Source organism: Manacus vitellinus, unplaced genomic scaffold (genome assembly GCF_001715985.3).
Source record: "Manacus vitellinus isolate BGI_N305 unplaced genomic scaffold, ASM171598v3 scaffold_31_pilon, whole genome shotgun sequence".
Taxonomy (NCBI): Eukaryota; Metazoa; Chordata; class Aves; order Passeriformes; family Pipridae; genus Manacus; species Manacus vitellinus.
Window position 1 is genome coordinate 4,515,924 of NW_021940379.1, and position 14,440 is coordinate 4,530,363.

The window sequence follows — 14,440 nt, forward strand, 5'->3', positions numbered from 1 at the left end:
GTTGCAGAGATCATGGACGAGGTATTATTACAAAAAGGGTGCCTTTGGAACGGGCTGCCCAGGGAGGTGGTGGAGTCACCGACCCTGGAGGTTTTCTAGGAAAGCCTGGATGTGGCACTTAGTGCCGTGGTCTGGTTGACAGAGTGGTGTCGGGTTGGAATCGATGATTTCAGAGGTCTTTCCCAACCTAACTGGTTCTGCGATTCTGTGCATTTTATCTTAAAACGGGCAATTTCGGCATCGCCTCGGCGCTGAGGGGACCCACGGCGGGACCCCCACCCCTCCCTCCGTGCGGCATGAGAGCCCTGCTCCCATTGGGCACACCTCCCCCGATCCGGCCGCTCATTGGCCGGCAGAGAGAGGGGCTTGAGAAAGCTGTGCTCCGATTGGTTCTCCGTGGCGTCGGCTCTTCCCCCGCGAGGAGAGCGCGCTCTGGGCTGATGTGGGGCCAGGCACGCCGCAGCCAATCAGACGCGCCAACGTCACGGCCGCCGTGCGCCGTGCGGGATCCGTCCGCGGGGCGGGGCTGCCCGGCCCTGAGGGGCGGCGGCGGATCACGGAGTCACGAAGTCAGTGCATCGATTAGGTCGGAAAAGACCCCTGAGAACATCAAGTCCAATCTGTTACTCAACACCACCATATCAACCAGACCGCGGCACTGAGTGCCACATCTAGTATTTCCTTTAACAACTCCAGGGATGGTGACTCCACGACCTCCTTGGTGGTTCCAATGTCCAATCACTCATTCTGTGGGGAAATTATTCCTAATGTCCAAGCTAAACCTCCCCTGGTGCAGCTTGAGACTATGTCCTCTCATTCTGTCACTTATGGCCTGGGAGAAGAGACCAACCCTGACCTGGCTACAACCTCTTTTCGGGGAGTTGTAGAGAGTGAGAAGGTCCCCCCTGAGCCTCCTTCTCCAGGCTGAGCCCCCCCAGCCGCTCGTCGTAGGACTTGTGCTCCAGACCTTTCACCAGCTCTGTTCCCTTCTCTGGACCTGCTCCAGCACCTCAATGTCCTTCCTGAACTGAGGGGCCCAGAACTGGACACAGCATTTGAGGTGTGGCCTCACCAGTGCCAAGCACAGGGGTCAGTGGGTGGCCTCATGTCCACCCTCCTGGGCTGTGACCCCCTTGGGGAAAGAGTGGTGGGGGTGCCTTGGTAAAAATGAGGAATCATAGCTTTGCCTCCAGTCCTGTCCAAAACCTGTCCCAAAGCTCACCTGTACCCCCAGAGCAGGGCAGGCTGTTTGTCAGCTGGGGGTAAATGGTGTGGAGGTAAATGCATGAGGTCTGAGGTCTGTGGTGGGGCAGGAGGCAAAACCCTCCTGGCTGCTGCCCTGCATGTCCTGCACCAGTGTTGTACCCACACAGGTTAACACTCTGTCAGTGTCATAAACACCTTCACAAACACAAAGGGTTAAAAATAAAAGTCACAGAGATGGGTTCTCCAGCCAGTTTCCCCACCACAGGCTGTGGATCCCAAGCCCGCTCCTGTCCTGCCTTCTCCCTTATCTCTTGGCAGGTGTCTGGCTGTGGATTTCACACTTCCATTGACCTCTGAGTGCTGCCAAGGCAAGGGAGGCACGACAGGCAGATAACGTGTCCCCATTCCAACCCAGCCTTCTTAAGGCCTATAGCTCTGGGGAGAGTTATTTAAAAATATGCCATATGTAACATCTGTCTCTAGGCAAATAAACTGTGGATTGTTTAAATCACGTTTTCATGGTCTCCACATTTAATAAAGTACTTGCATTCTGGTAGCACAAAAATCTAAATGACATTTAGAGCAAGTATACGATCTACTACATGTATTTTACTTTCATATACAATATGCCTGTATATAATTTACCATCAAACTCCCATCTTTTGAGTCTTCTATGCATTAGAAGCGAAATCATAACCTTGAAAATAAATTACATAAGCAGCACGGATACCCCGTGGAATCGTTTAGATTGGAAAAGATCTTCAAGATCACTGAATCCAGTAGTGTATTTCACATAGTTAAGTGCTTCATTAATGCCAATTCCTGGCTGAAATCACCGTGACAGCCACTAGCAGAGCTCACACTCAGAAAGCAGAGTAGCAATAGTAGCTTTTAATCCAAGGTGCAAGCTGTGTAGGCAGGGAGCATTACACAAGCACGGCTGGGATGGTAAGGCCATGGAGAGACGCGTTTCTTGCCTCATTTTTAGGTCAAAGACACTTGTTGCGACTTCTTCAGGCGTCCCTGGGGGAAAAAAAGAAAATTAATAGAGCGGCGGTGATTTCTCAGAGATCCGGTGAGAAGCGCGAAGCGATGGTTCCTCCCGGGGCCCTCACGGCGTCTGGTGACCTTTAGAGGTGACAGGGACCGAGCGCCGGCTCCCGAGTGTCCGGCGCGGCCGCTCCCCCATTCATTCCGTGCCCGCGCTCCCGGGGCCGGTGGAGCGGGTGACCTCGCACTGCCCGGGTGGGCACCGGGCCGGCCGCCGCTCCGCCTCCTCCCGGCCCAGCTGCCCGGTCCCTCCGGTTCCCGCCGCTGGGGCGGGGCGGGCGCGACGCCCGCACTTTTTTCCGCCGCGGGCGGAAGGGTTACGGAGTGGATGCGATCGGCGGCGCCTTAAGGGTGCGCGGGACGGGGGCCGCAGTCAGCGCAGAAGGCGAGGCGGGTCGTGCGGGTTCCCTTCTGGCGCGTACTGCGTTAACCGGAGCCCGTGGACGCGACGGTGCTTTGTCTCGCTCGCTCTGCCTGCACTATGTCAGCGTGAGTCCCAGAGATACTGAGGAGTCGCAGGTGATGTGGGAGCCGGACACCCAACGCAAAAACACCTCATGGACCGGTTCCGGCCGCGTGGCAGCCAGCTACGGGATCCGCCTGGGTGAGAGCGCAGGGCGGGGGCGGGCGGCGCTGCTCGTGCCCTCTCTCCGGGCTGGGCCTCACTGTGGGGCTGGGGGCCATCCTCCTGCCCCTTAGGTCTCGCATCCCTTGGGTGCGCGGGCACCCCCCGGCGCAGGAGGGTCACAGTGGTCCAGGCGGGATGCTCTGCTGGAGCCTCAGCCGGAGGCCTCCGGGGCAGCATCCGCTGAGTGAGAAGGTACGTGCTGGTGGGAAGGGCAAACAGCCTTATCTGCGCCTGGGGCTGCGCCTGGATGTCAGCCCAGGCAGCGCCGGCATCGCTACCTGCGGCGGCTCCCGGTGTGCAGGGAGCTGCTGGGGCCAGGAGCAGCACTGGGGTGACTTGGTGTTTTAAAGGGATGTGGGAAGGCGGAATCACTGCCACCATGGCTGGGAGGTTAGTGTAAGCCTTGGTATGATGCTTTAACGACATAGGTGTGTGAGATTTAAATTAAGGCCATGTGCATCTTTGATTAGGGAGAGTATGTTTTTGTACTATTCAGGTATGCTGGGAAGTGAAAGGTGATGCCTAAACTTGTTCAGTGGTGGAAGATAAGAGTTTTTTGCTATGTATCTGCCAGAGTTTGTGAACTGTGAGCTCTGCTTTGTGCTTGTTCAGGAATACCTGTATGGCTGTAAATAGGAGTGTGTGGTTCTTTGACTTGGAAACAATGTGTTGTCTTTGGGATGAGCTGTGCTTTGAGCAGGGGTTGGACTTCCAGGGATGTTTTCAACCCAGAACATTAGTTTTTCAATGCTTGCTGACTGTAGGTCATGTCTCCAGGGTATCAGTGGTTCTGGCTGTGTGAGCTCAGCCACATCATGGATGAGGTGAACTTCAGAGCATGTGTGGGTCAAACCCTCCAGTTCTGACTAACTTGTTTTATGGTGTCTGTTCTTCCTAAGTGTTTGAGGGCCAGGTTGCTTGTGTAGCTTTCCTGTGATCACTTGTCTGATGGGGATTGAAGGGAATAGTTTTGGTAAGTGACCTGAAAGTTTCAGTCCAGTGTAGATGTCAGTGGTATGAGCAGAGCCATTCTGGAGTGGTAGCAGTGTATATAGTGATTCCTGCAGTTCATGTCCAGAAAACAGTTCCTCACCTTGATTGCTATGTAGGTAAGCCAGGTCATTATTTTGACTGCTGGTGATTTCCCCTGGGAAGGCAAATGTATAGTGTCTAACTCTCCTGCTGGATAGGAAGCAAGTTACTACAGGGTTTCAGCCAACTCCTGAGTGAAATGTGATGTAACTGGTACTCATATGATCAAGAGTGAATGCAGTTTCAGATGGGCTGCCTGTGTTTATGGCTGAAACAACTAGAACTCTTTTCATCCCACTTTGAAGTGGCTTTCCCCATTGGAAAGTGGATTGCTCTGCATATGTAGAAACCTTTGTTAGCCTCCATTAGGTTTGCATTGGTGTTCACTGGCCTGAGTGCTATTCAACAGCGAAGAGTGGATGCTTTATATAACCTTAAGATGTGGACTCTCTGAGGAGAGCTAAGGGCAGTATAGCCCTTTAAGCAGCATGGCTCTGCCTGGCCCTGAAAGTGTAGTAATAAGATGCAATGTTTAACTGCTGAGTAACAGGCCTGTGCCCTGAAGGACTTGTGTGCTGATGCTTATTTGGAACAAACTGTATAGACAAAACAGAACAAACTGTTCATACTGTGAGAAACTAAATTAGTAGTGACTTGAACCTTTTTGCATTTATCAAAGTATTTGGAGCATGTGGTGCAGTTTGGTTTTGAAGGGGGAGATGGCAACTTAAGCTCTTCTAGGGTAAAGTTTTATCTTCACATAGCTGATGCGTGATGTGCAGGATAGTAACTTGGGTGGAGTGTAAAAAGGGTATGTAGGAGTTTGGGATTGAGGCAATATGTAGGCAAAACATGATTTATGGAGAAGTCTTTGCCTTTATGTCAGTAACACCTACGGAATAATCTCACACTGATGGAAAGGGTTGAGGTGGAATAAAATGTTCAAGGGACAGACGGGGTGAGGAAAGTGCTGTAGTGGCCATGTGTAACAGTGCAGAGGTAGTTCTCAATGTTTTTCTCTTACAAAGCTGGAAGGTGTCCTCTTTGTAGGAAGAGGATGCAAGCTGGCTTCTGAAGCAATTGGCTGGATAACAGGATGACAAAGCAAAGCTAATTGGTGAAAATGCTTCTGAGTGGTTTAGCTGAAAGCATCAAATAGGGCACACAGTTGGCAGAGCAGGAAACTTATTCTCACTGATGGCAGATATTCATATTTAATTGGTTGTTGGCACAGCTTCAGACAGCACGGACATGATGAGGGAATGTCACTTTCAGGCTGGTGATGTGGCATCAGCTTCAGTTATTCATACTTAGAACTGTTTTATACACTGAATTTTGGTATTTAGTTTGAGTTGTGGGGTTTTCCTATGCATTCCTCAGGTTACTTCATCGGTCTCACAATCATGTAAGACTTTAAACATGGAAATGAGGAGTTTATTGCTGGGTCACGCTTTAGTATCTAGCTAGTAAACATCTTGTTTCACTTTATTCATGCTTTTTCAGCATGAAAAGGTAAACTGCAGTCTGTCAGACTCCATATTTACTGAAAGTTAGGCGTGCTTCCTCTAACAGTCCTGTTGATACCACAGTTGGACAATGAGTGTCACATAATCCCCGTGTCACTGAGCTCTCAGAGGTCTTTGGCCCCTGACTAGAACTATATAGCAAGTGTCCCTTCTCAGGAAGCCTTGTTTATCTTTTGCTGTGTGAACATATCATGTTGATATGATAAGGGAGTGAAAGTGTCAGCAGACGGGACTGTGGCCGTTTGATCTTCAGCTGCACTGATGTAGGAGGAAACAGAGTTACTAGGAAAGGTTTCTGTCTCTGTGGTGGCAGATAGCTTGTAACAGTCAGGTGAAGGGATGCCATGTGTTCAGGTTCAAGTAAACTCTGCTATAGTCACTTGCCTTGAGCTGAAGTCATCTACTCTGCGTGGTCAGATTTATCTTCCTGCTTGTTTTAGCCACAAATTTTCTTTATCCAGGACATCCCTAATTGTAGTTTGTCTGAATTCCTGTAATTATCTGCGTAGTGCTGACACGTATCTATTACTTCCAGCCAACTATGATGACTTATACCAGTGGTCAGTGGAATCCTACTCAGACTTCTGGGCAGAATTCTGGAAGTACAGTAACATCGTATGCTCTCGCCTGTATGATGAGGTAAGTTGTGTTTATCTTACAGTAAGTGCAAAACAAACAGGAAATAAAGTGGTTTCACACTCAATCTTTTGACCTCTTCTTTGAACTCTTGCAAGTGATACGAGGAATCTCTTAGATGTATAGTCCTGAACTTCCTTGTGTGGTGGATGGTGGTGTTCTGCTGCTGTGAAATCCTCAAGTTACATTGTCCTAAGCATTTCTGCTGTATTGTCCTTGTGTTCATGTACTTTTGCACACATTCCTGGCTTCTTGTGAGGAGTCTGTCAATACCTGTCTTCTGCTTTAGCATCGTGCTGGTAGAATATCACCTTGGTTTTGTAAATGCTGGCGTGCTGTCAAGTTCATGTTTGACTTCCCTGAGTCAGCTTACCTGATAAGCACACCTGTTACTCTCTGGCTTTGTAGAACTGGTTTTGGAAGCTCTGCAATCAGGCTTGAAATATTTCTGAGGGAATGGTAGTGGTTGAACGCTGTCACGGTGCAATACTAGAGTGTGCCACAGAGTTGCTGTGGGATAAAGGTGACTCTGAAGCTCTTGCAAATGGAGGGCAAAGCTGAAGCCCTTTTATAGTCCTAGTGTAAGATATCAATATCACCCTGTAGTTTTCCATCTGAGGAAGATGATGGATTGATTGCTTCAAAAGATTGATGCAGTGGAACCTTCCTGGGACTTAGTGGGGAGGACTAGACTTGTTTCTTAATCCCTGGAGGCCATCTGTTCCAAGAACCCTCAGAGTACTGGCAGTCCTGCAGAAGGGACTGGTAAGTTTCTTTTGAGTTCTCCTTCTGTTTTATGAATTTCTGTAGTGATGTGATGGATCAAGTGGTTCTTCCTGCCATGAAACTGCTTTTTCAGGTGTCTTAATATGACTCATCCTTTAGAAGAGTGAATTCATCAAGAATGTAAGAACTAGCCTGCTTTGAAGTGTGTAGTCTGAAGACTGTAAACACTTAATCTTTACATTTTCTATAGATGGTAACTCAAAATCTTGCCAGGTTGAATTTGGGTACTGTCTATTTTCTCTACATATTCTGTGCTCCTAGCAAGCCTATCCTAAATTTCCACATGAATTCAAATTGTCTTGAGCAAGCAGTTCAGAGCAAACTGGACAGTAACACTTGCTCTCTTGCCTTACAGGACTGGTACTCCTGGAAGCCAGTCCCTCCAGATGCCAACAGTGGCTGATGCACTGGAGGGAAACTGGAGCAGGAGATGGTGCCCTAAAAATGGATGTTTCCTGGGGATGAGTAGCAAGAAGATGGGGATGTTTAGAAAGGCTTTAACTAGATTTCTTGTGAGCTGCAGGCCTGTGTTGTAGTGGTCTTGCTGTGATGTCAGGTCTTGAGAGAGGAGAGGGAGGGTCAGCTGATGGACAAGGACTGCAGAAGATACTGAGTCACTTGTTATGGATGTTGCTGTTTGCCTTTCCCTCAGTGTCAGCTTCAGGGCTTGACTCCAGCTTTGCTGACTTGCTCTTAGTCCTTGCTGTTGGTCCATTTCTGTTGTGTGTCAGGAGGAAAGGAAGGTCACAGTAATTGAGCTGGTTTGTGGTAGCTAAAGAGCTGAGAAGCTTGATTTAAGGTACCTTACAGCTTGATCCTGACTGTCTATTGGAAGTAAGCATTATGCTTTGAGGTAAATAAGATTTTTCATGAACCAGAGCTAACTCCTTTGTTCCCAGCCAGTGGAACAGTTTATACTTGCACAGGTAATTCAAAGAAAAACAATAAAATGTTTACATTTTACGTTGTGTACATATAATGTGAGCAGCCAGTGTTTTACTTAAAACCTTTACTAAGTTTAAATATTTGATGTAGACATGTTGTTGTTGCACTGTAGCAATTGATATCCATGTCACCTGTGAAAAGAACATGGGTACTTGCAGTGTGCAAAGCTACCCTGACATGGCAGCTTTGGCATTGGCTTGTCAGGTTACAAGTAGCTGATTTTGAATAAGGAATGTAGAGTCTATTTCTTTTTGCTATGAGAAGCACCTGACAGCTGTTTGTTGGTTCTGTGGAGGGGCCTCTAAGCCAGAGATCAGGTTGTTCATATCACAAAGTACCACTACCAAAGACAGGGTATTAACTAGGAGTCATAAGTGTTACCTGGGGAGAAAATACTGGAGCATCAAGTATTATATGATTTCAGCACCTTGTGCTTGGAACTCTTTGATGCTTTTTAAAGGATTTTTTTTTTTTCCACTTCAGGAAAAAGTAGTTATGTTGGATCTTGTCCTGGAAAATGTTGAAAACATTCTGCTCACTTTTCTTCAAGCTAAGGAAGTCATAAATGAGTCAGATCTAAGAGCAGCTTCTAATTGATGCAGTAATATATGTTAGTATATAAAAAATATTTCTGCAGCCTGAGTTGATAAAGTGTAAATGTTAGAACTCAATTTTTATTTGTTAGGAGCGAAGAAATCTACATGAGTTCCCACTCTTAGAAAATACATTTGAAATAAAGTAATGCAGTAGAGCACTTGCACATGAGCTTTACCTTGGCTTATAAATTAATTTTAGGATTGCCTCCAGCAATACATACACTACCCATCTCAAAGCACAAAACCATTAGGTTTTCTGGAATGGGAGGTATTTTGAGCTCTGCCTGGCTTTCAGAAGAACCTTTCAATTGATTTGAAGGAATGCTGTTTTTATAATGTATGTGCAGTCCACGAGAGAACCTGAGGGTATAAACTGAAGCTTTCAAAAACACAACTATAAAATAAAGTTTCTATTTAAAGATTTCAAAATACATGTGTGCTGCTGAGCAGTGGTGCATTTTGGAAGGAGTTTAGACCTTTGGGGCTAATGCTTAGGGGCTCTTTATACTTATTACTGTTTTTAAAGGTATAGTCTTAACTGTGACTGATCAAGGGGTATATTAGTACTTTGAGGCTTTATAAGTTCACGATGGGGAAGTTATTTCAGCTCAATGTATTTTTGATGGCTTTTCATTGCATTTTTCAGTTCTTTGTATGTTCTAGTCCTAGATGGGGAGTTACTTAATATTGGTTTATTATGTTGGACCATCTTCATTCTAAAGCATGGAGAATTGGGTACATTTGACTATACAGTTCACTATTTTGAATTACCATTGTTTGAGTTCCTGGTGTTGGTCTCTCTACCCTGTGACTCATGCTGGGGAAGGGTGGATGCTCACACCTTCCTAAGAGGGAGGCTGGGGAGTAAGTCTTGTGAGAGAGTTTCCATATACTGCAGCTCAACCCCTGTTTGGGGTGTTACCAGAGGGTAAACCCCAGTGGTCACTGTGGTTTGCCTGTGCCTTGTGGTCTGGATGTTGTCACAGTGGTTTGCTTTGCTTGTGTATTAAAGGCTGGTCCAAAGGTAGAACTGTCACCAAGGAACTTCTTTAAGTTTAGTTGTAATGACGTATTTGCTTGTGACAGTTGACAAATAATTAATCTTTCCAGGATTCAGTGTCTGTCTGCCATCTCTAAGCTGGGAGAAATTATTCTTGCCTAATGCAGTCTAAAAAGAGCTTGGAATTAATTAGCTGATTTCTCTGAAAAAGAAACTTATCTTAGAGTTTTCCAGGAATGTATTATGTATTCTTTCCAGGTGGTTGATACATCCAAAAGTATTGCAGATGTCCCGGAATGGTTTAAGGGCAGCCGTCTGAACTATGCAGAGAATCTCCTGAAGCACAAGGACAATGACAAGATTGCACTGTATGCAGCAAGTAAGTAAAAATCACTGGCTTATATTTATTTACAGTTCACAGGACTAGGCCTTGTGAAACAGCTCTGATGATTGAAACCTTGAAATAAACTGGTTTGGGTGAGGAGAAAAGAGGGTAGTATGATCAGTTACTCTGCACAATCTGTGACACAACTCTGCAAAAAAACCCCAGCAATGTGCTTTTAACAGCTACACAATAGTTGTGCATCGTGTCCTCTGCTAAGGAGCTGCAAGACTCCATTGTTCATTGTTAAACTACTAAGAAGCATCACTGCTTGGTCAGTCTTACGATAAGGATTAGGTCCAGCAAAGGGGAAGCTCAGAATACAGCTCCCTAAGGAAGCACTCACACACCTGCACAGAAGATAATCTCATCTAACAGATTAGAATCCGGTTTTTAAAGTTACCAAAGTCAGCAGACAATAAAAATCCCTTCTCTGTATCTCAACATTACCGTCCTTATGGCTATGCACAGATTTTACTACACTTTAATCTTCAGTGTAACCAAAAAATTAAGACTGAGTTTAGTTTTCCAGACAAGTGAAATTGCAAGTCCCCCGTGCACATAACTGTCCTTTCTGTATTGTCAAAAGCAGAGTTAATTCATACCTACACCCCATGTAGTCCTTCATATTCCTAAAATAAAAACCATAGGAAGAGGGTGGGAGAGACAATATCAGCAACAATGCCAAAATACTTCCTGAAGGCAAGTGTTTATGACAAATGTGAAATAATACCTCAAATATTGAGTGCTGCTAAACATAGCAGGACCTCAACTACCTTAATGCAGTTGAACAGATTCTAAGAAAACTTCATTTCATCTGCCAAGGATTTTCCATAACTATCTGTATTCCCAGAGCACGTTTGATTACGTAGGTGTTGAAAGTCTTAGTTTATGATTTCAGATATATAGGAATCAGTTTTACTTGTACGTTGCTCTTCTGATAGCTGTTTAAAAACAATGCATCACATAAGAATTTAAGTAGGTTTACTGCTGTAAATTTACTGCTGAAGAAATACTTACCACTTGCATTTTACTGCTTAGATGTATTGAAAGAAACCTTTCTGATCTTATATATATATATTTATATAAAATCAGCTACCAGTTCAGAGGGAATGGGGAAGTCTGTGACCCAGTTTTGGTGTAATAAGAATTGATTTGGTGAAGTATGATAGAAATGAGGCTTGTAAAAGGAAGGTGGCTTCAAAGTGATGGACTCGTTGTTTTCGGAGTTGGAGATCATTATAAAAGCTTCTTATGTATTATTTAATGGAGGAAAAAAAAATCGATGTAAGTACATCTTGTGGAGCACCTGAAAGCCAAACATTGATTAGTAAACTAACTCTAAATGTATGTAGAATTGATGTGATTCATTTGTTAATGTTAAAAGCTAAATGTTCAACTTGAGAAAAAGTGGAGTTAAATATTGTCACTTTGAATTACTGAAGGAATTATTATCAGTTTAGTGAATTACTGCATTTGACATGTGGTTCCATTGTCCCTAACAAGAAGCAAGACCTACAGGAAGTCATGGGTTGTACTGGAGATTCACTACTTTGTCTCATGTAATCACAGGTGATGACACCAAAAAGAGCAAAATTATTTTCTAGTTGATTATTGAATCAGTACTGGAGTGAACACATTGGCTCATCTGTGGTGAACAGACTTCCACCTGCATTTCTTTCATGACCTTCTGCTGTGTTTAATCTTCTTAAGACCTCTTAAGTCAGAGTATTTTTTGTTAACCCCGTGCTGCTAGGTCAGAGTGGTGGTTTGGGAACCTGGTTTGTGTTCCCTAGGGATGAGTCTGTGGGAGCAATGGGGGTGTTCTAGAGCACAGGAATGCAACTGTAACTTTCCTAAACAATTTCACTTGTCGCTGGTTCCCGCAGTGAGTCCTTTTTGTGATTCCCTTCTCCTGGGGCCTTAATCATGAAGCAAGATCAGAGTCCCATTTCCTGTTGTTCTGTGGGAACACAAACTCTGTTGGCAGTCCCTGCTCAGTTTATGAACTACATGTTATGTGGACTTCTGTTGTTTTGCATCATGACCTGCTCCCTTGCTCTGTAAGTCCAAATTTATTGTTATGAAATTCTAAGAAGGCAAAAGATTAAAAAATACTGTTCCCTGCTTAAGGCAATCAGACTGATGGCAGCTGTTCTGCAAGGACCAAGTAGCAGGTTATGCAGCTCACCTTTCTTGTGACATCCTTGGCATATGTGTTTCCCTAAGAAGTCCTGGATACTGGAAACAGGACAGGCCAAGTGGTTTGCAGGAGTCACATTGAGGAAGTACAGGAAGGGACCTTTAAGATGACAAATATTCCCTTTCATAACATTTAGATTTGTTCTTTTTGTTTTGCAAGTGATTTATTAACAGCTTATGTAACATCTGACATTCAGTACAAAAGTGAAAACACCCTGCAGATCCTTTCAGAGATGAATTGAGTCCAGGTCAGTTTGTTTGCTTTGTGCTATGTTGGCAAAGGCAGGTGTTTAAAAACATATTGAAAGTCTGGCCTGTATGTGCATGATTTTCTAGTTAGTGACTTACTGTAATATAACCTAAACTTGGCAGCTGGATTCTGCTTCCTAGAGCTAATGAGAGAACTGAGCAAAAAGGGAAAAATAATGTTATTTCTGTGCTAGACATTAGCCTTGGTGAGTGCAGTCTATTTACCATGAATGCCCTTTGAGCACACAGGTTTCTCCAGTGAATATTTTGTGGTTTTTGCAGATGTATCTGTTTTTAGAAATGTCCTTGTGCCTTTTGAATGAATACCACTGATTAATACTTGATTCCTATTAAAAAGAAAAGCAGAAGAGGAACTTAACAAGCAAAAAGCAGAAGTATTAGTGGAAACTCTTATAAAATTGCTTTGTATTCTTCCAGAACTAATTGCTTGTACTAGACTCTGCTTATGTTACAATACCTAATTTCTGACTGGTTGTTTTAATTTTCTTTCCTCAGGGGAAGGCAAAGAAGAAATCTTGAAAGTTACTTTTGAAGAACTGAGACAAGCTGTAGCTTTGTATGCTGCAGCCATGAGGAAGATGGGAGTAAAAGCAGGAGACAGAGTTGTTGGTGAGTAGTTTTTTTTTTTTTTTAAAGGACAGGAGGTGGAATTGTTTTAAATATGCAAGTGACTAGCTGAGTTATAGAAACCTGAATATGAAATACTATTTCACAGAAACTTTCTAAAGAATAGGCCCTTATGTTGCTGTATTTACATTTGTAAGAAATATACTTCTAGAGGGAAGGAACCTGGATTAGCCTGCAGGTTCTCTAGCACTGGAGGGGGAAGGAAAATACCTCATTCAAAGCTTCAATAAGGTCTGCTTCATAAACACTCTGTGGAAGCAGAAGTGAGAGACTTTACATCTCTCTGAGCCTTAACTCACAAGGTCTGGCATATTTAGACAGGGCAATCTGGGAAATCATGGTCTCAGGTTGGTTGCTCTGGTGCCAGCTGGCAATTCCTGACCCTACAGCCCTGGGTAATCTGGTGCTCTGTGAACTGCAGGTCTTGAGGAGTGGACTTGTACTGCCTTCTCCCACCAGGGCCTTTGGGAGGAATCTCCTCTGGAGTGGTGGTGGTGAACAGCTGGTGGGCAGTAAGCCTTCAGGTCATACCAGTGTGAAGATCAGTGGTTAGAGCCCTGTGATCCTTTCAGTATCTCACCAGATACTCTGCAGTCATAAGACTGTGATGTAGATTTTTCTCTATAAACAGTTTTTTGTCTTGTGAATGGCTTGTACAGTCCAGGCATGGAAAGGGGTTACTCAGGCTGGTCTCAGTTCACTTATTTCTGAATTGCTGGTTTTGGTCTTCCAGCTGAGCTGCTTCATCTCTACTTCATGTGCTCTGTAATTCTTTAGTTTTCTCAGCATAGTGCCAGTCAGAACTGCAATATCTTTGAAGCTCCTTGACTCCTACCTGGAAGTTCTGGTGTATGTATCCATCGTACTACTGGAATTACATGTTTTTGAGCAATACTTGGCCATTATCCCAAGTATGTGTAAATTCTTATGTGATGCAAACCCCAAGTGATGAAACTGTTGGTTTGTTTTCTGCGTGTTACAAACTTGAACCTGTATCTTGAAAACCAGAGGGGTGTGTTTTTAAAGCCATAAGTATGACCTGAAAATGTAAAACTCAGAGCTCATTTCACACATATGGTATAAGTATTCTCTGGAACTGGTAACTGAGCACATAATTATCACAGTTGGTGGCTTGGTTTTTAACACAGAATTAGAGATAAATCCTTAATTGGGTATGAACCACCCAGTGAAGTTGAGGCTTGTCTGAGTGAAGACTGAGATGCTCTAATTTCCATCTTAACACTTACTATGTTCTTATTTGACCACTTGTTGAGGAGCAACAGAGTATGTACTCTGTAGCTGGAAAAAACGTGCTCTTGAAAACATAGCTGTAGTCTGTGCTGCTAATTATGCTATTATTATGGCTTTAGTAACAATTCCTTTTAGTTAATGACTATCTTGTTTAGCACGTCTGCCTGGCTGCTGCAGGGAACCAGGGATCTGTGTGGAGTGGGGCCCCTTGATCATTTCAATAGCTTAAGCATATCTTTATGAACAGCTGCAGCTGGTTTGTGGAAGAAGTCTGGCATTGTAGGCTTGGAGTCCTTACAAAGC

General features: G+C 44.5%; 1 protein-coding gene and 1 long non-coding RNA gene across 2 annotated transcripts in view; one reads left to right on the forward strand and one right to left on the reverse strand.

Annotated features, from left to right (window-relative positions):
* Positions 1-1,714: 1,714 nt before the first annotated feature.
* On the reverse strand, positions 1,715-2,442 carry LOC108640326. Its single transcript, XR_001921091.1, has 2 exons — positions 2,335-2,442; positions 1,715-2,229 (listed from the first exon to the last, which is right to left on the reverse strand). It is a non-coding gene; the product is annotated as an uncharacterized LOC108640326 (long non-coding RNA).
* Positions 2,443-2,741: 299 nt separating this feature from the next.
* Positions 2,742-14,440, forward strand: part of AACS (acetoacetyl-CoA synthetase) — a 38,814-nt gene continuing 27,115 nt past the window's right edge. Inside the window, exons 1-4 of the mRNA XM_029961161.1 lie at positions 2,742-2,860; positions 5,978-6,081; positions 9,664-9,784; positions 12,755-12,868. Of these exons, the coding sequence (XP_029817021.1) occupies positions 2,779-2,860; positions 5,978-6,081; positions 9,664-9,784; positions 12,755-12,868 (421 nt within the window). The 5' untranslated portion in view covers positions 2,742-2,778. The remainder of the gene's footprint in view (positions 2,861-5,977; positions 6,082-9,663; positions 9,785-12,754; positions 12,869-14,440) is intronic.